A 13,904-nucleotide genomic window follows, 5' to 3' on the forward strand; every position below is an offset into this window, starting at 1 on the left:
TTGTTAGAGCACACATTAATAAATACCAAGATTCTAAATGCTGTAACTGAATTGAACTTGGATCAGTGTGCACATTGTAGCATGCAAAACAACAACAACTTTACTCAAGGAGGAAAAAGAAAGAAGGCAATAAAATAGTGTATCTGGATGGTCACGCTCTACTGCTAACGGTGGTCTTGTTTTTCTCTCCAGTAAACTTCCCCGCAAAGCAAGTTGTGGATGATGAAACAATCTCCCTTCTGCAAGCTTCCAGGAGTAGAAATAATCATTTTTAAAATATTTGATAATAGTGTAGGAGACCATCAACAAGGATTCAGGCATTATAAGAAAGCCCCTAAGGGGCCACATGCAGAACATGGAGCACAATTTGCCCATTCCTATAATAGTGGAATGTCATAGTTTTAAGTGGAATTAAGTGACACATAAACCTATATGACAGCTAGCAGATTATGTCTGAAGTAGGAAACCTAAATTCCTCACTATGCTATGAAATTCACTAACTTCACCCTCCAATTTGTAATATTCTTGTCTACTGTTTTTTGTAAGGCAACTGATGAGAAAAACTCTAAGTTACTCTGCAAAGGAATATACAGCCAGCAACAAATCAGTCTTACCCTAAGAACTATTTTTCGCCATGGCTCCTTATGAGGATTCAGCTGATAAATATTGTTCTTTCTCACAGCTTCAAGATAAGATTCATGGCCTTGTCGAAAATATATCACCTAATATAAAAAATTATTGTCAGTTAATGAGTCAAAAGTATAAAATTAATTTGACAGAAGTTAGAAAGTTTCAGATCAGGTTTGGTTACATTAATTACTTGAAGATAATGACCATTCATTTGCCCGTTGCACTCACTATTTATTCCTCAACAAAATTGCAGGCCACCAGGCTGAATGAAAACAGCTATAAAACAATTAGTCTCTCTTGTATACTCCATTCTTCCAAAACAAGAAACTGAGTACAGGGACTAATTCTGCTATATTCTGCCATTCTGCATTTAGAACATTCCTTGCCACTACTGTCTTATGAGATCTTCATGAGAGCCCTTATTAGCTTTCAGTTATTACATTTTAGTATCTCTTAATAACGAACTCAGAGAGCTGTGTGTAGTCAGATAGGCTAATAACATGTTACAGGTATTTTTATATACTGCAAAAGCAATCTGGTTCTTCATTTTGTGACTTAATACAGGTTTGCACATACCTTTTAACTTCCAATTTTTGAATCTAATATTGGTGCAGGATCAATCATGCACATGTGTGCACATACATAAAGCACAATGTGCTCTAATCTCCAGTAACCTCCACTGAAATATCCATTTCCCTGCCACTACTAGTAGCAGATAAACAAGTCTTCCTAATTGCTACAGACCAGTCAGAGGGGCTATGGGGAAAAGTAGATTGAGTACTACTGGCTTTAAGGACCACTTAGGAAGCAGCCAAGGTTCACATGTGATCAGTTACATTCCTTTAAAGTTCAAGAAATACTCTACTGTCAATAAAAAGGAACACGACAGTATTATTTGCTATTATTACTCTCCCATGCAATGCAGGGAGTTAAAGGTCTGGAATCAGTTATGATACTACAAAGAGACAGCAAATTATCTGGCACAGTATAAATTCTCTCACCTCATCACCCATTTGTGGGACAAAAGGAGATCTTCGGAGTCTCATGTCTGTTATCCAATCTGGAGGATGGAACTCAAAAGACAGTTCTGGGTCTGAAGTCTGATGAGAGGCATCCACTTCAGGTTCAACATTCTAATAAGAAATGTTCAGTTTAAAATGAAGTGTTACATTTGCTAATAATCCATTCATTGAATGTTTATAAGATTATTTATATAAAGTTATCCAGGTTCCAATTTTTCCTGCTGTAATACCATCACAATCCATTTACAATCCCAGCTATCACAGAATACTAAACTATACAAGATTAGTCAATCATAATTCATCCAAAAGCAAAAGGGCCCTTAAACAGAAATTGGATTTTAGGCATGGATTTTTTTATGGAGAAACGTTTGGTAATGTTTGTCTTAGTTTACACAACATGGAATTTCTGTGCATAAGTAAAAGTGGAGATCATAAAAAAAACTGAATTCTTTGTGCCAAGCCATCTAATGAACTGAACAGAATGCAGATATCCAAATTCAAGCCCTACACAATTAAATAGATCACAGTCACTCAGGTACTTGGCAGTAAATAATACAGACTTGCAGAGAATCGTTAATTGTTACACTTTGTTTATATGTATATAGTGTGCTTACAGAAGTTTCTCTGCTGTTCGGTGAAAACAATGAAACTACACTTAAACATATATACAGTTACTATATACCCGGCACTGCTTGGGTGTCAGAGTGGTCGCTGCCCACCTACTTTCCCCCTTCTCCAGCTCAGAGAAAGCCTACCTCACAATGTCCCCATGGCAACACTCTGGCAACAGTGGACACACTCTTTCTCTTTCCTCCGCTTATGCCTTTCCAATTTTCATTCCCCCTCCCCCTCCTTTCTCTTCTTTTTCTCCTTCCCTCCCTCTCTCCTTCCTTCCTAGCAACAGCTAATTTGCTTCATTCCCTTTATTTCCCAGTCACATAGTGAGCCACACTAAATCCACTTTATTCATTTTCTTTCCCTCTGCTCTGGGCTTCAGGTGATGTTTTGTGGGGGGTTTTTTAGTTCAAACCCTCTTAATTATTCAAAGTAGGATAATGAAGGGTATGTGTGACAAGTTTGGCCAGATCCATCATGTCATGTAGGAGTCTTTGTGGTACCAAACCAACATACATACATGTATACTATGACTTCTATCTAGATAGATATAGATATGCACAGAGAAAAGGGAACCTGAAAATAAAATAGAATATTGTACAGGTATTTATTACACAATACTTTTTATGTACATTCTACATAAAGGAGGGGGGTCAGTCAGAAACCATAACAGAGTGAAGACCTGGATTTAATATGATGGCCCAGATCACAGTATTCATCCTCCCTACTTCAAACAGGAGGCAAAATGGAAAAGTCTTATTGCCAGAATAAAGGGGAAAGATAAAGATAAGGAATTAAATAAGCACTATACACAATTTTAAAAAATAATTTTAAAGTTAAAAATGTTTTTCATTTTTTATCCAAAGGAGAAAAAAACCTTACAATATATCATTTATATTGCCTGCTGTATTTCCTCTACGTAGTTCATGGATATTTACGAAAAGCAATTTAAGATGTTAGCACTAAATAGGTATTGACAAAATCTAACATGATTAATAGAATGCCTGTATCCAAAAATAGATTCAAAAACTAACAATACCTTCTCATGTCTTTTTGATTTGTATTTCTTTCGTCTTTTTTTTCTCCTTTGACGGGGAGATTTTTTCCCCAATGATATTTCATCTTCAGAAGAACTACAGTATCTAAGAGCTTTACGGCGAGAGGCTCTTAAAGGAGGCTGTAGGTTGATCCCTGCATCAGCAATCCAATCAGAATACTGGCTTGAGGAGTCACTGTTCAAAAACAATCACAAAGCAAATTAAGTGGTCTAACTGCAATAGTACTTGTGCTTCAGTGTTTGTGCTGTGTTTCTTAGACCTGAACTGCACAAGGCTGAGCTAGATTACATCATGTACAGAGGTAATTTAATGGATTAGTTGTTCTGCAGCTAGTATTCTCTACAGTCACATATGTAGGCTTTAAAGGGTTAAAAGCATAATGTCACATTGTCTAGCACACCAAGATGATGATCCATCACTCTTTAGCAGTGTATTTTCTGGAGCACTGTACATAATGAATACCAAGGAGCTAACAAGTTTATTTTTATTTCTATCAGATTACCATAGAAACAGTCTGGTTCAGAGCTAATGAATGGGATTTCATCACTGTTATTACAATTTAATATATAAGATTTCTTAGGTGTGAGTTTTAAACCTTTGTGGAAATGCTGAAAAACCCAAGGTAACATAATGTTTGCACCAAGAAGGCTTTAACAGCTCTTTCAAAAGATCAGTTTAAACACACTCTTCTCAAAGCTCAGAGATAAGACACAAACTGATTTTACCTTGAACTGTTGCTGTTGGTTTTCCTATCACTTTGCCATTCTTCCTCATGGGAAGACAAACTCAACCCATCACTTTCTTCTGCCTCCTAGAGTAAAGGGAACAGGTTTCAGTCCAAAATCATGCCAGTAGTTGAAAGATCTTCAAATAATTTATCACTATTATGCTCTCACTTATTACTACAAGAAGAAAGCTATGCCAAAAGGAAAAGAGAAGAGTGCCACATATCTAATCCATTCTGCCAACAACCCCTGCCATGCTGTCCCACACAATAGGATTATTAAAGACATTAACATTTCTATGCAGTTGAACATAGATTATTGCAGTCTTCTTTCTTGTAGCAGAATTCTACATGTGCAAACCATCTTTTTTTGTTATAGATAAGTTTTCAAGTTTCATCAGCAACATGCTCATTTAGTAAGCATGAAGCAAACAATATTTAATAACAAACTGATTATACATACATACACCTAGTCCCCCTGGGGGAGATGGAATGAGGTATAAATAAATATTATTATTATTATTATTATTATTATTATTATTATTAAGGGGTGGGAACCGTGAGGGTCTTGGGCTGCATGATAACTTTTCAGGGTACACTAAAGCCCTAGATCCACTTCTCCCCAAAAGGAAAAAAAAGATGTCAGAATTTGTGGTAGATCCAACAATGAAAGTGAAAAAATATAAATATTTACCTGTTCCATAAACCCGTAACAATCATCCACATCTTCACTAGAAGAATCAGATTGGTCAATTTTATTTCGTGCATATTTACGTCTATAAAGCCGCCTCTTGGACTGCATCAATGAATCTTCAGAATCACTCTGAAGTAAGAAATAATAATAATAAAAAAACCACTGGAATCAATTTTGTCAGAAAATATAGAAGCCCATATGTCAACGCATTCTAGACCAAATTTAGCAGCTGTTTAATTATAGACCACTGGGCATACTAGGGAGAAGGATGGCTAATGTTACAAATAACCCAAGCATCTGAAATTCCCTTCCCAGAGAGGCTAGAATGGCTCCCTTTGTGCTATTCTTCCAGAAGTAGGCTAAAATTCTTTATTCAGGCAGACTTTTAAATATTTTTAAAGAACAAGTCAAAGTGATGCTGTGCAGAGTTTTATTTTTACTGTTTCTATGTGTTTTAAGCAATTTTAACGGACCTGAAAGTTTAATTCTATTTTAATTTTATGTTTTGTAGATTTTAAATTGCATTTTATGTTGTGAGCTGTATATTAAAAAGCAGGGTATAAATAACAATAAAAACATCATCATCATCAACAACAACTGACAAGACCATACCTAGATAACAGATGTGCACTGTGTGTAATCGCTAAAGCACTACCACTCATGACGTCATGATCATTACAAAAAATTCAAAGCATACCTAAGCCTGCAAAATAGACTCAAAATATTTCTTCGGTTGCAGTCTGAAAGAATCATTTAAGCACACATAAAGAAACCAAGGAAATTATGCACAATGATGGAACTATTTGTATTTTTCACTGCTATCTCTCCCACACCCAAAAAGCTAAGCATAAGCTCTTACAGACCAGCAGACTCTTTGAATACTGTGTACTCCCCATATTACAAGTAAGACCTCTTTTTTCTCCCTGCAGACATCAATTCCTACCTTTTCTGAAGATTGCAATATCCTTCTTTTCTGCTCCATTTTATACAAACATTTTTCTTCTTCTCCTTTTGCTATTCTATATTCCTCTTGATTTCTAAAAAAGACATTTTGGTAACTGTCAAAACTGTAAAATCAGAGCTCTGGGCAAAAAAGTATTTCCAGATCAAATTATTTTGCAATGAACATATGTTTTTAAGGAATGGAAATATGTATATATTAGGCCTGGGTAACAACGCAAAAATTTGTTTCTAAGATCGATTTGTATTTGGGGGGTTTTTTTGTTTCGATATTTAAAATAATTACAAAATTTTCCTTTTAAAAAGTTCGATATTTACGAAATTTCATAAATGGTAAAAAATTAACGAATCGATTTCCGAAACAATAACGAATCGATTCGTTAATGGCGGACGCGACCGCGAAATACGCTAAAAAACCTCCAAAAACTTCTGAAGCTTCCCTCTCCCTCTGTTCTTGACTGTTGGTGTGATATTATAATTTTTTTTCACTAATTAAACCATAAAACTGGCCCAGACATGCGGAAATAATAATGAAATGACCTCAGAACAATAACGAAACGAATACAATAACAAAATATGAAGAATTTACAAAACGTGTTTAAAAATTCGTTTTTTTTTAATGATTGCTCCAGAATGGTTCGTTATCGTTTTGTAATTGGAAAAATTAACCAATTATTAACGAATTACGAATTAACGAAACGAAACCGCCTAGGCCTAGTATATACCACTATTTTCATATGTAAAGAGGAACGTTTTCAAATTTAGGGCTCACAGTTCTTCAAAAAACTTCTTAATAAGTAAGAGTACTTTACAGCTTGCTTGGCTGAGAGGCATAATAAAAATAAAATACAACTGTTGGTTCTAATGAAATAGACCCAACAAAACAATGGGCTTTATGTAAATGTTATCATAACAATTTCCACTCATCCAACATGTCTGAATAAACGGATCTTAAAGTGCTACTCAAACAGTGTCCCCAGGATCAATGGTAGACTCTGGTTGCCAGATACTGGAGAATTTCAGGAAAGAAACAAATAATAGAAATCAGTGGTACAAAATATGGTGCCATTTGCTGGCACAATGGGAAAACAACACAATAATTTTTCCCAAAGACATGCTGACGTATAGAACGCTGAAATTTTATGACTACACCCTGAAAAGACTTCAATAAAAAATCAATAGTTTGAAAATAAAAAGTGAAAAAATGACTTGTGTATGGAGGTCAAAAGAGAAGCACATGGCATCAAAGCTCCTACACACAAAAACATTAGGTCGACAGTTATCTAGATATATATTTGTAAAAAATTATTTTAAAGATGTAAATGATATAAATGACTTCAAGATTGTTACACAAATATTATCAATCTAAGTAGATTTCACAAGGATTATATTAGATGAGCAGACACACACACACCTGAATATACTGGGCTGTACTTCTGGAACAACTACTCTCCGCCTCCAAGCTTGTAGATCTCTTTCTGTTGCAATCTGACTCCTTGGAGCATTCTGATGCATTTGGCGCACACCTTCAACTTGACCGCTACGCCTCAGGCCAATATTAGGAGGAGACTGGATATCTAAACTTGGTCTCCGAAAATCTTTTAAAAATATATTAAATACTGGTGAACAAATATTCTGCGAGTAAACACCATAGACATGTATCTTCCATTAACCAATTAATTACAACCCAGCAGTTTTCTTGTGTAATTCAGCACATCATTATCCAGATTATTCTGTAATGTTTAAAACCCATGAGGAAGGCAACATGAAGCATGCTGCATTTGGGATCAAAATTCAAGCAGGGCTACCACACAACTCAATTATCTTGCAACATAGCTAAACAATTAGCAATTGAGGGTAAAGTTTATCATAAAGCTTCTGTGCCACACCTTTAGACCCATAATGCATTGTGTCCAACATTTCAATAAACTTCACTGTGTGCTATTTGCAATGCTAAGACTTCACTGTAGCAAGAGCTCAAATGATTAAAAATTTTGAAAATCTAAAAAAAGATTTTGAAAAATTATGAGCATGTGTAGCTGGCACAACATTTTAGCACAAAGATCAATAAAGGTTTGACATATATCTAAGCAGAGCAGCAGCAAATATCCCTATATGGTCTCATGTGAAAATTAATATGCCAACCCAGTATAAATTACCCCAGTCGCCTTCGGGCTGAGAACAGCGGTATATAAGCAAAGTAAATAAATAAATAAATAAAATTTAAAATTAATGGGAAAATAAAAATCAAATAAAATTGAAGAAAAAAGAAATACACAGAACTTAACATTACCAAGAAGCAAAATCTAAACCTAGGTCTCTTCTGTTTTTAAGAGGAAAAACAAAAATCAGAGCCATAAAGACAAGATACCCAAGGACAGGTAAGACAACCTGAATGGAAATAAAAAAGAGGAAACTGAGGGTGCACCTACAGTGTAGATTGAATGCAATTTGATACCACTTTAACTGCCATGTCTCAATGTTATGAAATCCTGGGAGTTGCAGTTTGGTGAGACACCAGCACTATTTGACACAGGCTAATGACCCTGTAAAACCACAACTTCTGTGATTCCATAAAACTGAGCCATGGCAACTAAGGTACTGTCAAGCTCCACTATTTCTAGTGTAGATGCACCATTACTTAGACCAGTGGAAAATGCATTATTTCAGTACTTCAGAACCTTTTTTATTATTTATTTTATTTTCTTCTCTCTCTTCACACATATTCTCACATCTTAAGGGTCACCTGTTTAATAGCATACTGAAAAAAATCCTTTAACATGGGTTCTCAATGATCACATACAGTTCTCCTTTGTTTTGGAGAGAATTATGCCATCCTCAGTACTGTATCAGGGAATATTCAAGGCCCCAGAGCTACTATAATTACTTTGTTGTAAATGTGCATGGAGTAGTCAGTGAAATAACCAAGAATTTCTCTCCCATTAAAATGAGATCATGTTCTAAATGTCTATGTGAAATCCCAACACAATGAATGTTATTCTGCAAAATGTTTAAGGTATTTGAATTCAGGCAATTTAAATTATTTATCTGATAATCTCAGAGCATACTTCTCATAATATTCCATAGTACTACTAAGTGGGCTTACTCTATTACTAAGGAGAATAAATGGCTCTCATAATAATGAAAAGATGTCAATGTTTCATTAAAGCCATCAAGCAAGAACTGACCTCTTCTGGGTGTTTCTTCACCATTTTGTGGCTCAGGTGGAAAAATTTCCTGATCAATGCCATTACTTTGGTCTTGCTGTTGCTGCAACTGTCTAATCATTCCATCAAGTATGCTAGATTCTGGACCTTGTTCATCCTGTTCAGCTGTTTGTTGACCTATTACTTGTTCAACAACCTCTCCATCACCTTGCAAAATTTGAATAAAATAAGATATTGTCAATTGTTAGAATTTTCATCAAATTCTGAGTCTCACCAGAACTCACATATGGTACATGATTATTGTATATACTTGTGTATAGGTAGACCTTATGTGTAATTCAGGGGCATGTTTTGGGGTCAAGATTATGGATTTTGATATGGAGAGAGTAAAGTATCAACACCGTATCAGGGGGCCAGTTATCCCTGGCCACCATTGTGACCTTTATCTCACCAGACATTCAAAAAGGTCAGGGCAGAGTGTAGGGTAGGATAGATGCTTCTTTCAGGTTCTTTTAAAGCAGATTATGGATTTGGGCAATGAAACAGAACACAAGCTTAACAAATTTGCAGATGACACAAAATTGGGAAGGAAGGCTAATGCTAATAGGTGACACGAGGGCTAATAAGTGACACGATCAGAATCCAAAATGACCTTATTGGGTGACTGTAGGGCAGTGCTTCCCAAGCTCCGGTCTTCCAGGTATTTTGGACATCAGCTCCCAGAATCCCTGCTTGCTGACCAAGGCAGCTGAGGTTTCTGGGAGTTGAAGTTCAAAACATGTGGAAGGCCAGAGTTTGGGAGGCACTGCTCTAAGCCATTTAATCAATCTGATCTACTTTAGAGGTTTGCTGTTTAGAAAGTAAAATGATGGGGAAAGAGAGCCATGCACACAAACCTGGATACACCTGAAAAAAGCTGAGGTATAAATCTACCTAGCAAATACGTTATGAACTAGCCTTTTACCAAGCATATACATTTCGCTGTACTTTCTAAATTTTGAATGTCCTATATATTTTATAGCTCTTTGTCATAGCCTTTGGCTAGCACAATAAACATTTTAATAGATTGACTGATTGACTGAACGCCACCTTTGAAACACTATCGCTTTAAAACTATGGTACACATTCAGATGATTTTTTTAAAAAATTGTCATATTTTGATATTAAAGTTAAGACTTAGAGCTAAAGGATGAAAACTGCCATTCATACTTCTTGCTACATATCCAAGCTGTGGAATCAGATGCTCATCTGCGCAATTCTCTCTTCCTGGTACCAACCGCTGATATTTTGTTGGGTGAGGGTTTCCATCCACATCTACCAAGAATGGTGGAGGCATGAGGTGAGGAGCCTGTTGAGTCTGCTCATCTAGGACATAATTGTTAGAATCTCGAATCAGTGGTCGGTAGTCAGTGTGGAAGAACATCTGATCAGGGATCTAGAAAGAAATGAAGCTTACATATAATCACCTTTGAATAAAAAATGCATGGAAAGTTATAGAATGCTAAATGCAGATCCTTAAGAATAAAGAAAAATAGGTTTCAAGTTGCTGCCTAAAAGCTTTAATCATATATGAGAAATATCCTACATCTGTTAGCAACAAATCTTGGTGGCCCAGGGTCTTTGCAGGTCTTATTCTGACCCATTTCTTGCACCTACCAATGAACGTTGTGATTTAACACAGCACTCTCCTTTCAAGCCAGATGCACAGATTACTTGAAGTTGTCTACTGTCCAAAACAAGCTTATGTCTAAACTATCTGTGAAACTTGCAGACTTACACTATACTTGAAGCAAAGACAAGTTTAGAAGAACTATTGCTTAACACTAAATACATTGATATCACTAAAATTATTAGGAAGGCTAATGAAATAATACCTTTTCATAAGGTTTGTTACAGCCAAAGCCAAATATCAAGAGGTGCCCATGAGAATCTGTACAAGCAAAGTGATGTCCATCTGATGAAAATTTGCAGTCAAAGACAGCACCATGTCCTTGTCCTTCAATCTGAAGAAAAACAGAATAATTTTAATTATAAAGGGGACTCAAACTGGCCTGACATAAAAGCATTAGTATACCATTTAAAATATAAATATGCAAAAATTAAAATAGAATTAAACACAACCAGCACAAAAATCATTTAAAATCCATCAAAACCACAGCACCCCTTAAAACACCTTTCCAGATTTAAAAGAAATGTCAAAGTCACTCTGCACACAGAATGGTCTTCAATCCAAGTAGTGCAGAACTCTCAGTACTACTTTAACAACAGGCGTGGGTAAAGTGTAGGACCCCAAGGCCATTTTTGTAACCTTTGGGTCTCCTTTGGGGCTCTAGCTCCCCACAATAGCCCACCACTGTTCTAAGACCTCAGACAGGGTTTTTTCCCATCCCTACATGGAAATGTCAGGAACTAAATGTTAAACTTTTTTGCATGCAAAAGATATGATTTTTGATTCAGCCTTACTGCACCTGGCAGATGTTCTAATGGCACAACAATAGGTTATTAAGTTATAATTTTAAAATGCCCTGCATCTACTTTCAAAAGGCTTTTGTGAGCAAAGTAAGTAATTCAGATTTTTGGAGAGTTTTGTTTTTCCCCAGGCAGTTTGCTGGGTAGAGATGAAAAGCAAGAAATAGAAATTAAGATAGTCTCATCAAGTCCTCATTTTTGTTCTTGGTCACCACTGTTTCAGCCCTGCCCACCATCAGCATTCACCCTCCGCCCCACACAAACAATTCCCTTAGGAACTTCCCTGCATCAGTAACTGTGTCTCTTTTCTTAACAATAAATTCTGATTCCAGTCCACAACATTCCATATGAAGGTCCTTGTTCTATAACTATATACAGGTATTCAATACTACCAGAAAATAAATTATTTACATGGGGTTTTTTTCTATGGCAGGAGTGACTTGAGAAACTGCAAGTTGCTTCTGGTGTGAGAGAATTGTCCATCTGCAAGGAGATTGCCCAGGGGACGCCCGGATGTTTTACCATCCTGTGGAAGGCTTCTCTCATGTCCTCGCATAAGAAGATGGAGCTGACAGATGGAAGCTCACCCCACTCCCATTTGAAGCCGCCGACCTTTCGGTCAGAAGTCCTGCCAGCAAAAGGGTTTAACCCATTGCGCCACCGGTGCTAAAGGATAGTGATATTTAAGAGTCTTTTGATCTCAAATGATAAAAGATAAGCAGACAAGTAAGTTGTAAGCTCTCATATGTTCACAATTGTTCAGACAACCAAAAATAGTTTTAAAAAAGGACATATATTGTTAGAAGAGAAAAAGTTAAGATCACTACTTACCATATTGAAATAATGTTTCATCTGAATGCCTTTTATTATATCCCAAATAAAGATACTGCCATCATGGCCAGCAGATAACATAATTCTAGGATCAAATGGGTGGGGCTCCAAAACAAATACCTCATCAGCATGTCCCTTTTTGAAAAGAGCAGAGAAAAGATAATGCTTTGAATCATTGCTCTTAACGTTAATGTATTGCTTTAAAAACGTTGATTTTTCTGTTTTAATTCTTTGTACCCCTGATCTGTGACTATCACAATAAAATTAATTTATATACAGATAAATGAAACAAGTTTTCAAAGGAACTAGAATTCTAAGTTTAGTAACTATGATGGGAGAACGACGAATTGTAACATTGCTGAATGTCTTAAAAACAACTAACCATGTTTCCCTCATAGTTACACTGTATTTTTATACAGGTTGATTATCCCATATCCAAAATGCTTGAGACCAGACCTGTTTTGGATTTTGGGTTTTTTCCAACTATTCTGAAAACCTCTGTATATAAACATGTACATAGGGACATACTGTATCTTGGAAATGGGACCCAGGTCTCAATTCAGGTTTCATATACACCTATACACATATCCTCAAGGTAATTTTATACACAATATTTTTTAAATAATTTTGTGCATGACAGAAAGATTGTGTACGATGAAACATCAGAAACCAAATGTGTCATCATCTCAGTCACCCATGTGTACAATTTCAGATTTTGACATTCTAGCAAAGGGATAGTAGTCAGCTTAGATACACGAAATAGATAACATAAAAACAGTAACATAAACAAAACACATAAGATACCATATTTCACTGCATAAAAAGCAGACTTTTCCCCTCTTGGGTGCAACTATTATGCAATGAAAATGTTTTGCCGCTACAGGGCTTCCCTCAGCAGCCAGCCAAGGGAAATCTCAAAGCTGCAAAACCGCCTGTGTGCCTGCTGGGGAAAGCTAGGAAGCCTCAATCAGCTGGCAGCCACCGAGAGAAGCCTCCTAGGTCTCCTGCCTTCACCCATCTGTGTGCCTGTTTCTTGGAGCTACAGGGGCATGCATGCAGATGGGGGTGCAAGTGCAACTATAATGCAAGAAACTGTAAACTCCCAAAACTGGGATACCAAAAGGGGGTGTGACTATTATGCTATGAAATACAGTACTCAAGGTATACATAATTCAACAGTCAATAACCAACTCATAATTCATTCATCAGTTTTCTGCAGCTGCCCCTATTATTTATTTTCACCATGTACAGTGAAGAAGAATGGCAGGAAAGAAAAAAGATCTCTAATTTTAAATTCTAAACTATTTTTATCAGTACTAAGTAGTTTTACTCTACTGCACATACTTTGTGATAACGTTTCCAAGTTAAATTGTTGCTTCATTTAAACAATAAAGAGCAGTAATAGTCATCTAAAATTATGTGTTTTTCTGGCAGCCTTCATGTTAACATATTTTGACAGTTAACAAATTAAATCTATGTATCATATTTTATTAACCTATTGTTTTAAGGCTGAACCATATCCTTCAGTTATTAAAATAAATACATATTGCCCTGCATTCTGAATCTCAAGGCTACATATAGGAAAAATCAATAGTTAGTAATATATGATACACAAAAATTTAACATGACATTCTTGACATTTTTTTTTAGAAATAAATACATTTCTACTTACAATTCACTCCCCAAAATTATTTTTGGCATTAGTCTAAGCCATTTGGAACCTTTCAAAAATAT

At 35.9% G+C, this 13,904-nt stretch overlaps 1 protein-coding gene across 5 annotated transcripts in view; it reads right to left on the reverse strand.

Moving 5' to 3' along the window:
* BRWD1 (bromodomain and WD repeat domain containing 1) overlaps window positions 1-13,904 on the reverse strand; it is a 69,074-nt gene that overhangs the window by 29,765 nt on the left and 25,405 nt on the right. For 4 of the 5 annotated variants that reach the window (XM_060770323.2, XM_060770320.2, XM_060770321.2 and 1 more), the window contains exons 15-25: window positions 12,171-12,305; window positions 10,745-10,873; window positions 10,080-10,305; window positions 8,892-9,077; window positions 7,118-7,301; window positions 5,687-5,780; window positions 4,744-4,872; window positions 4,051-4,136; window positions 3,307-3,499; window positions 1,632-1,763; window positions 615-722 (exon numbers count right to left, since the gene is read on the reverse strand). In XM_060770323.2, coding sequence (XP_060626306.2) covers window positions 615-722; window positions 1,632-1,763; window positions 3,307-3,499; window positions 4,051-4,136; window positions 4,744-4,872; window positions 5,687-5,780; window positions 7,118-7,301; window positions 8,892-9,077; window positions 10,080-10,305; window positions 10,745-10,873; window positions 12,171-12,305 — 1,602 coding nt within the window. Of the gene's footprint in view, window positions 1-614; window positions 723-1,631; window positions 1,764-3,306; window positions 3,500-4,050; window positions 4,137-4,743; window positions 4,873-5,686; window positions 5,781-7,117; window positions 7,302-8,891; window positions 9,078-10,079; window positions 10,306-10,744; window positions 10,874-12,170; window positions 12,306-13,904 lie in introns of those variants that run through there. The other variant, XM_060770322.2, reaches the window with a different exon arrangement.

This window comes from Anolis sagrei, chromosome 3, assembly GCF_037176765.1.
Source record: "Anolis sagrei isolate rAnoSag1 chromosome 3, rAnoSag1.mat, whole genome shotgun sequence".
Taxonomy (NCBI): domain Eukaryota; kingdom Metazoa; phylum Chordata; class Lepidosauria; order Squamata; family Dactyloidae; genus Anolis; species Anolis sagrei.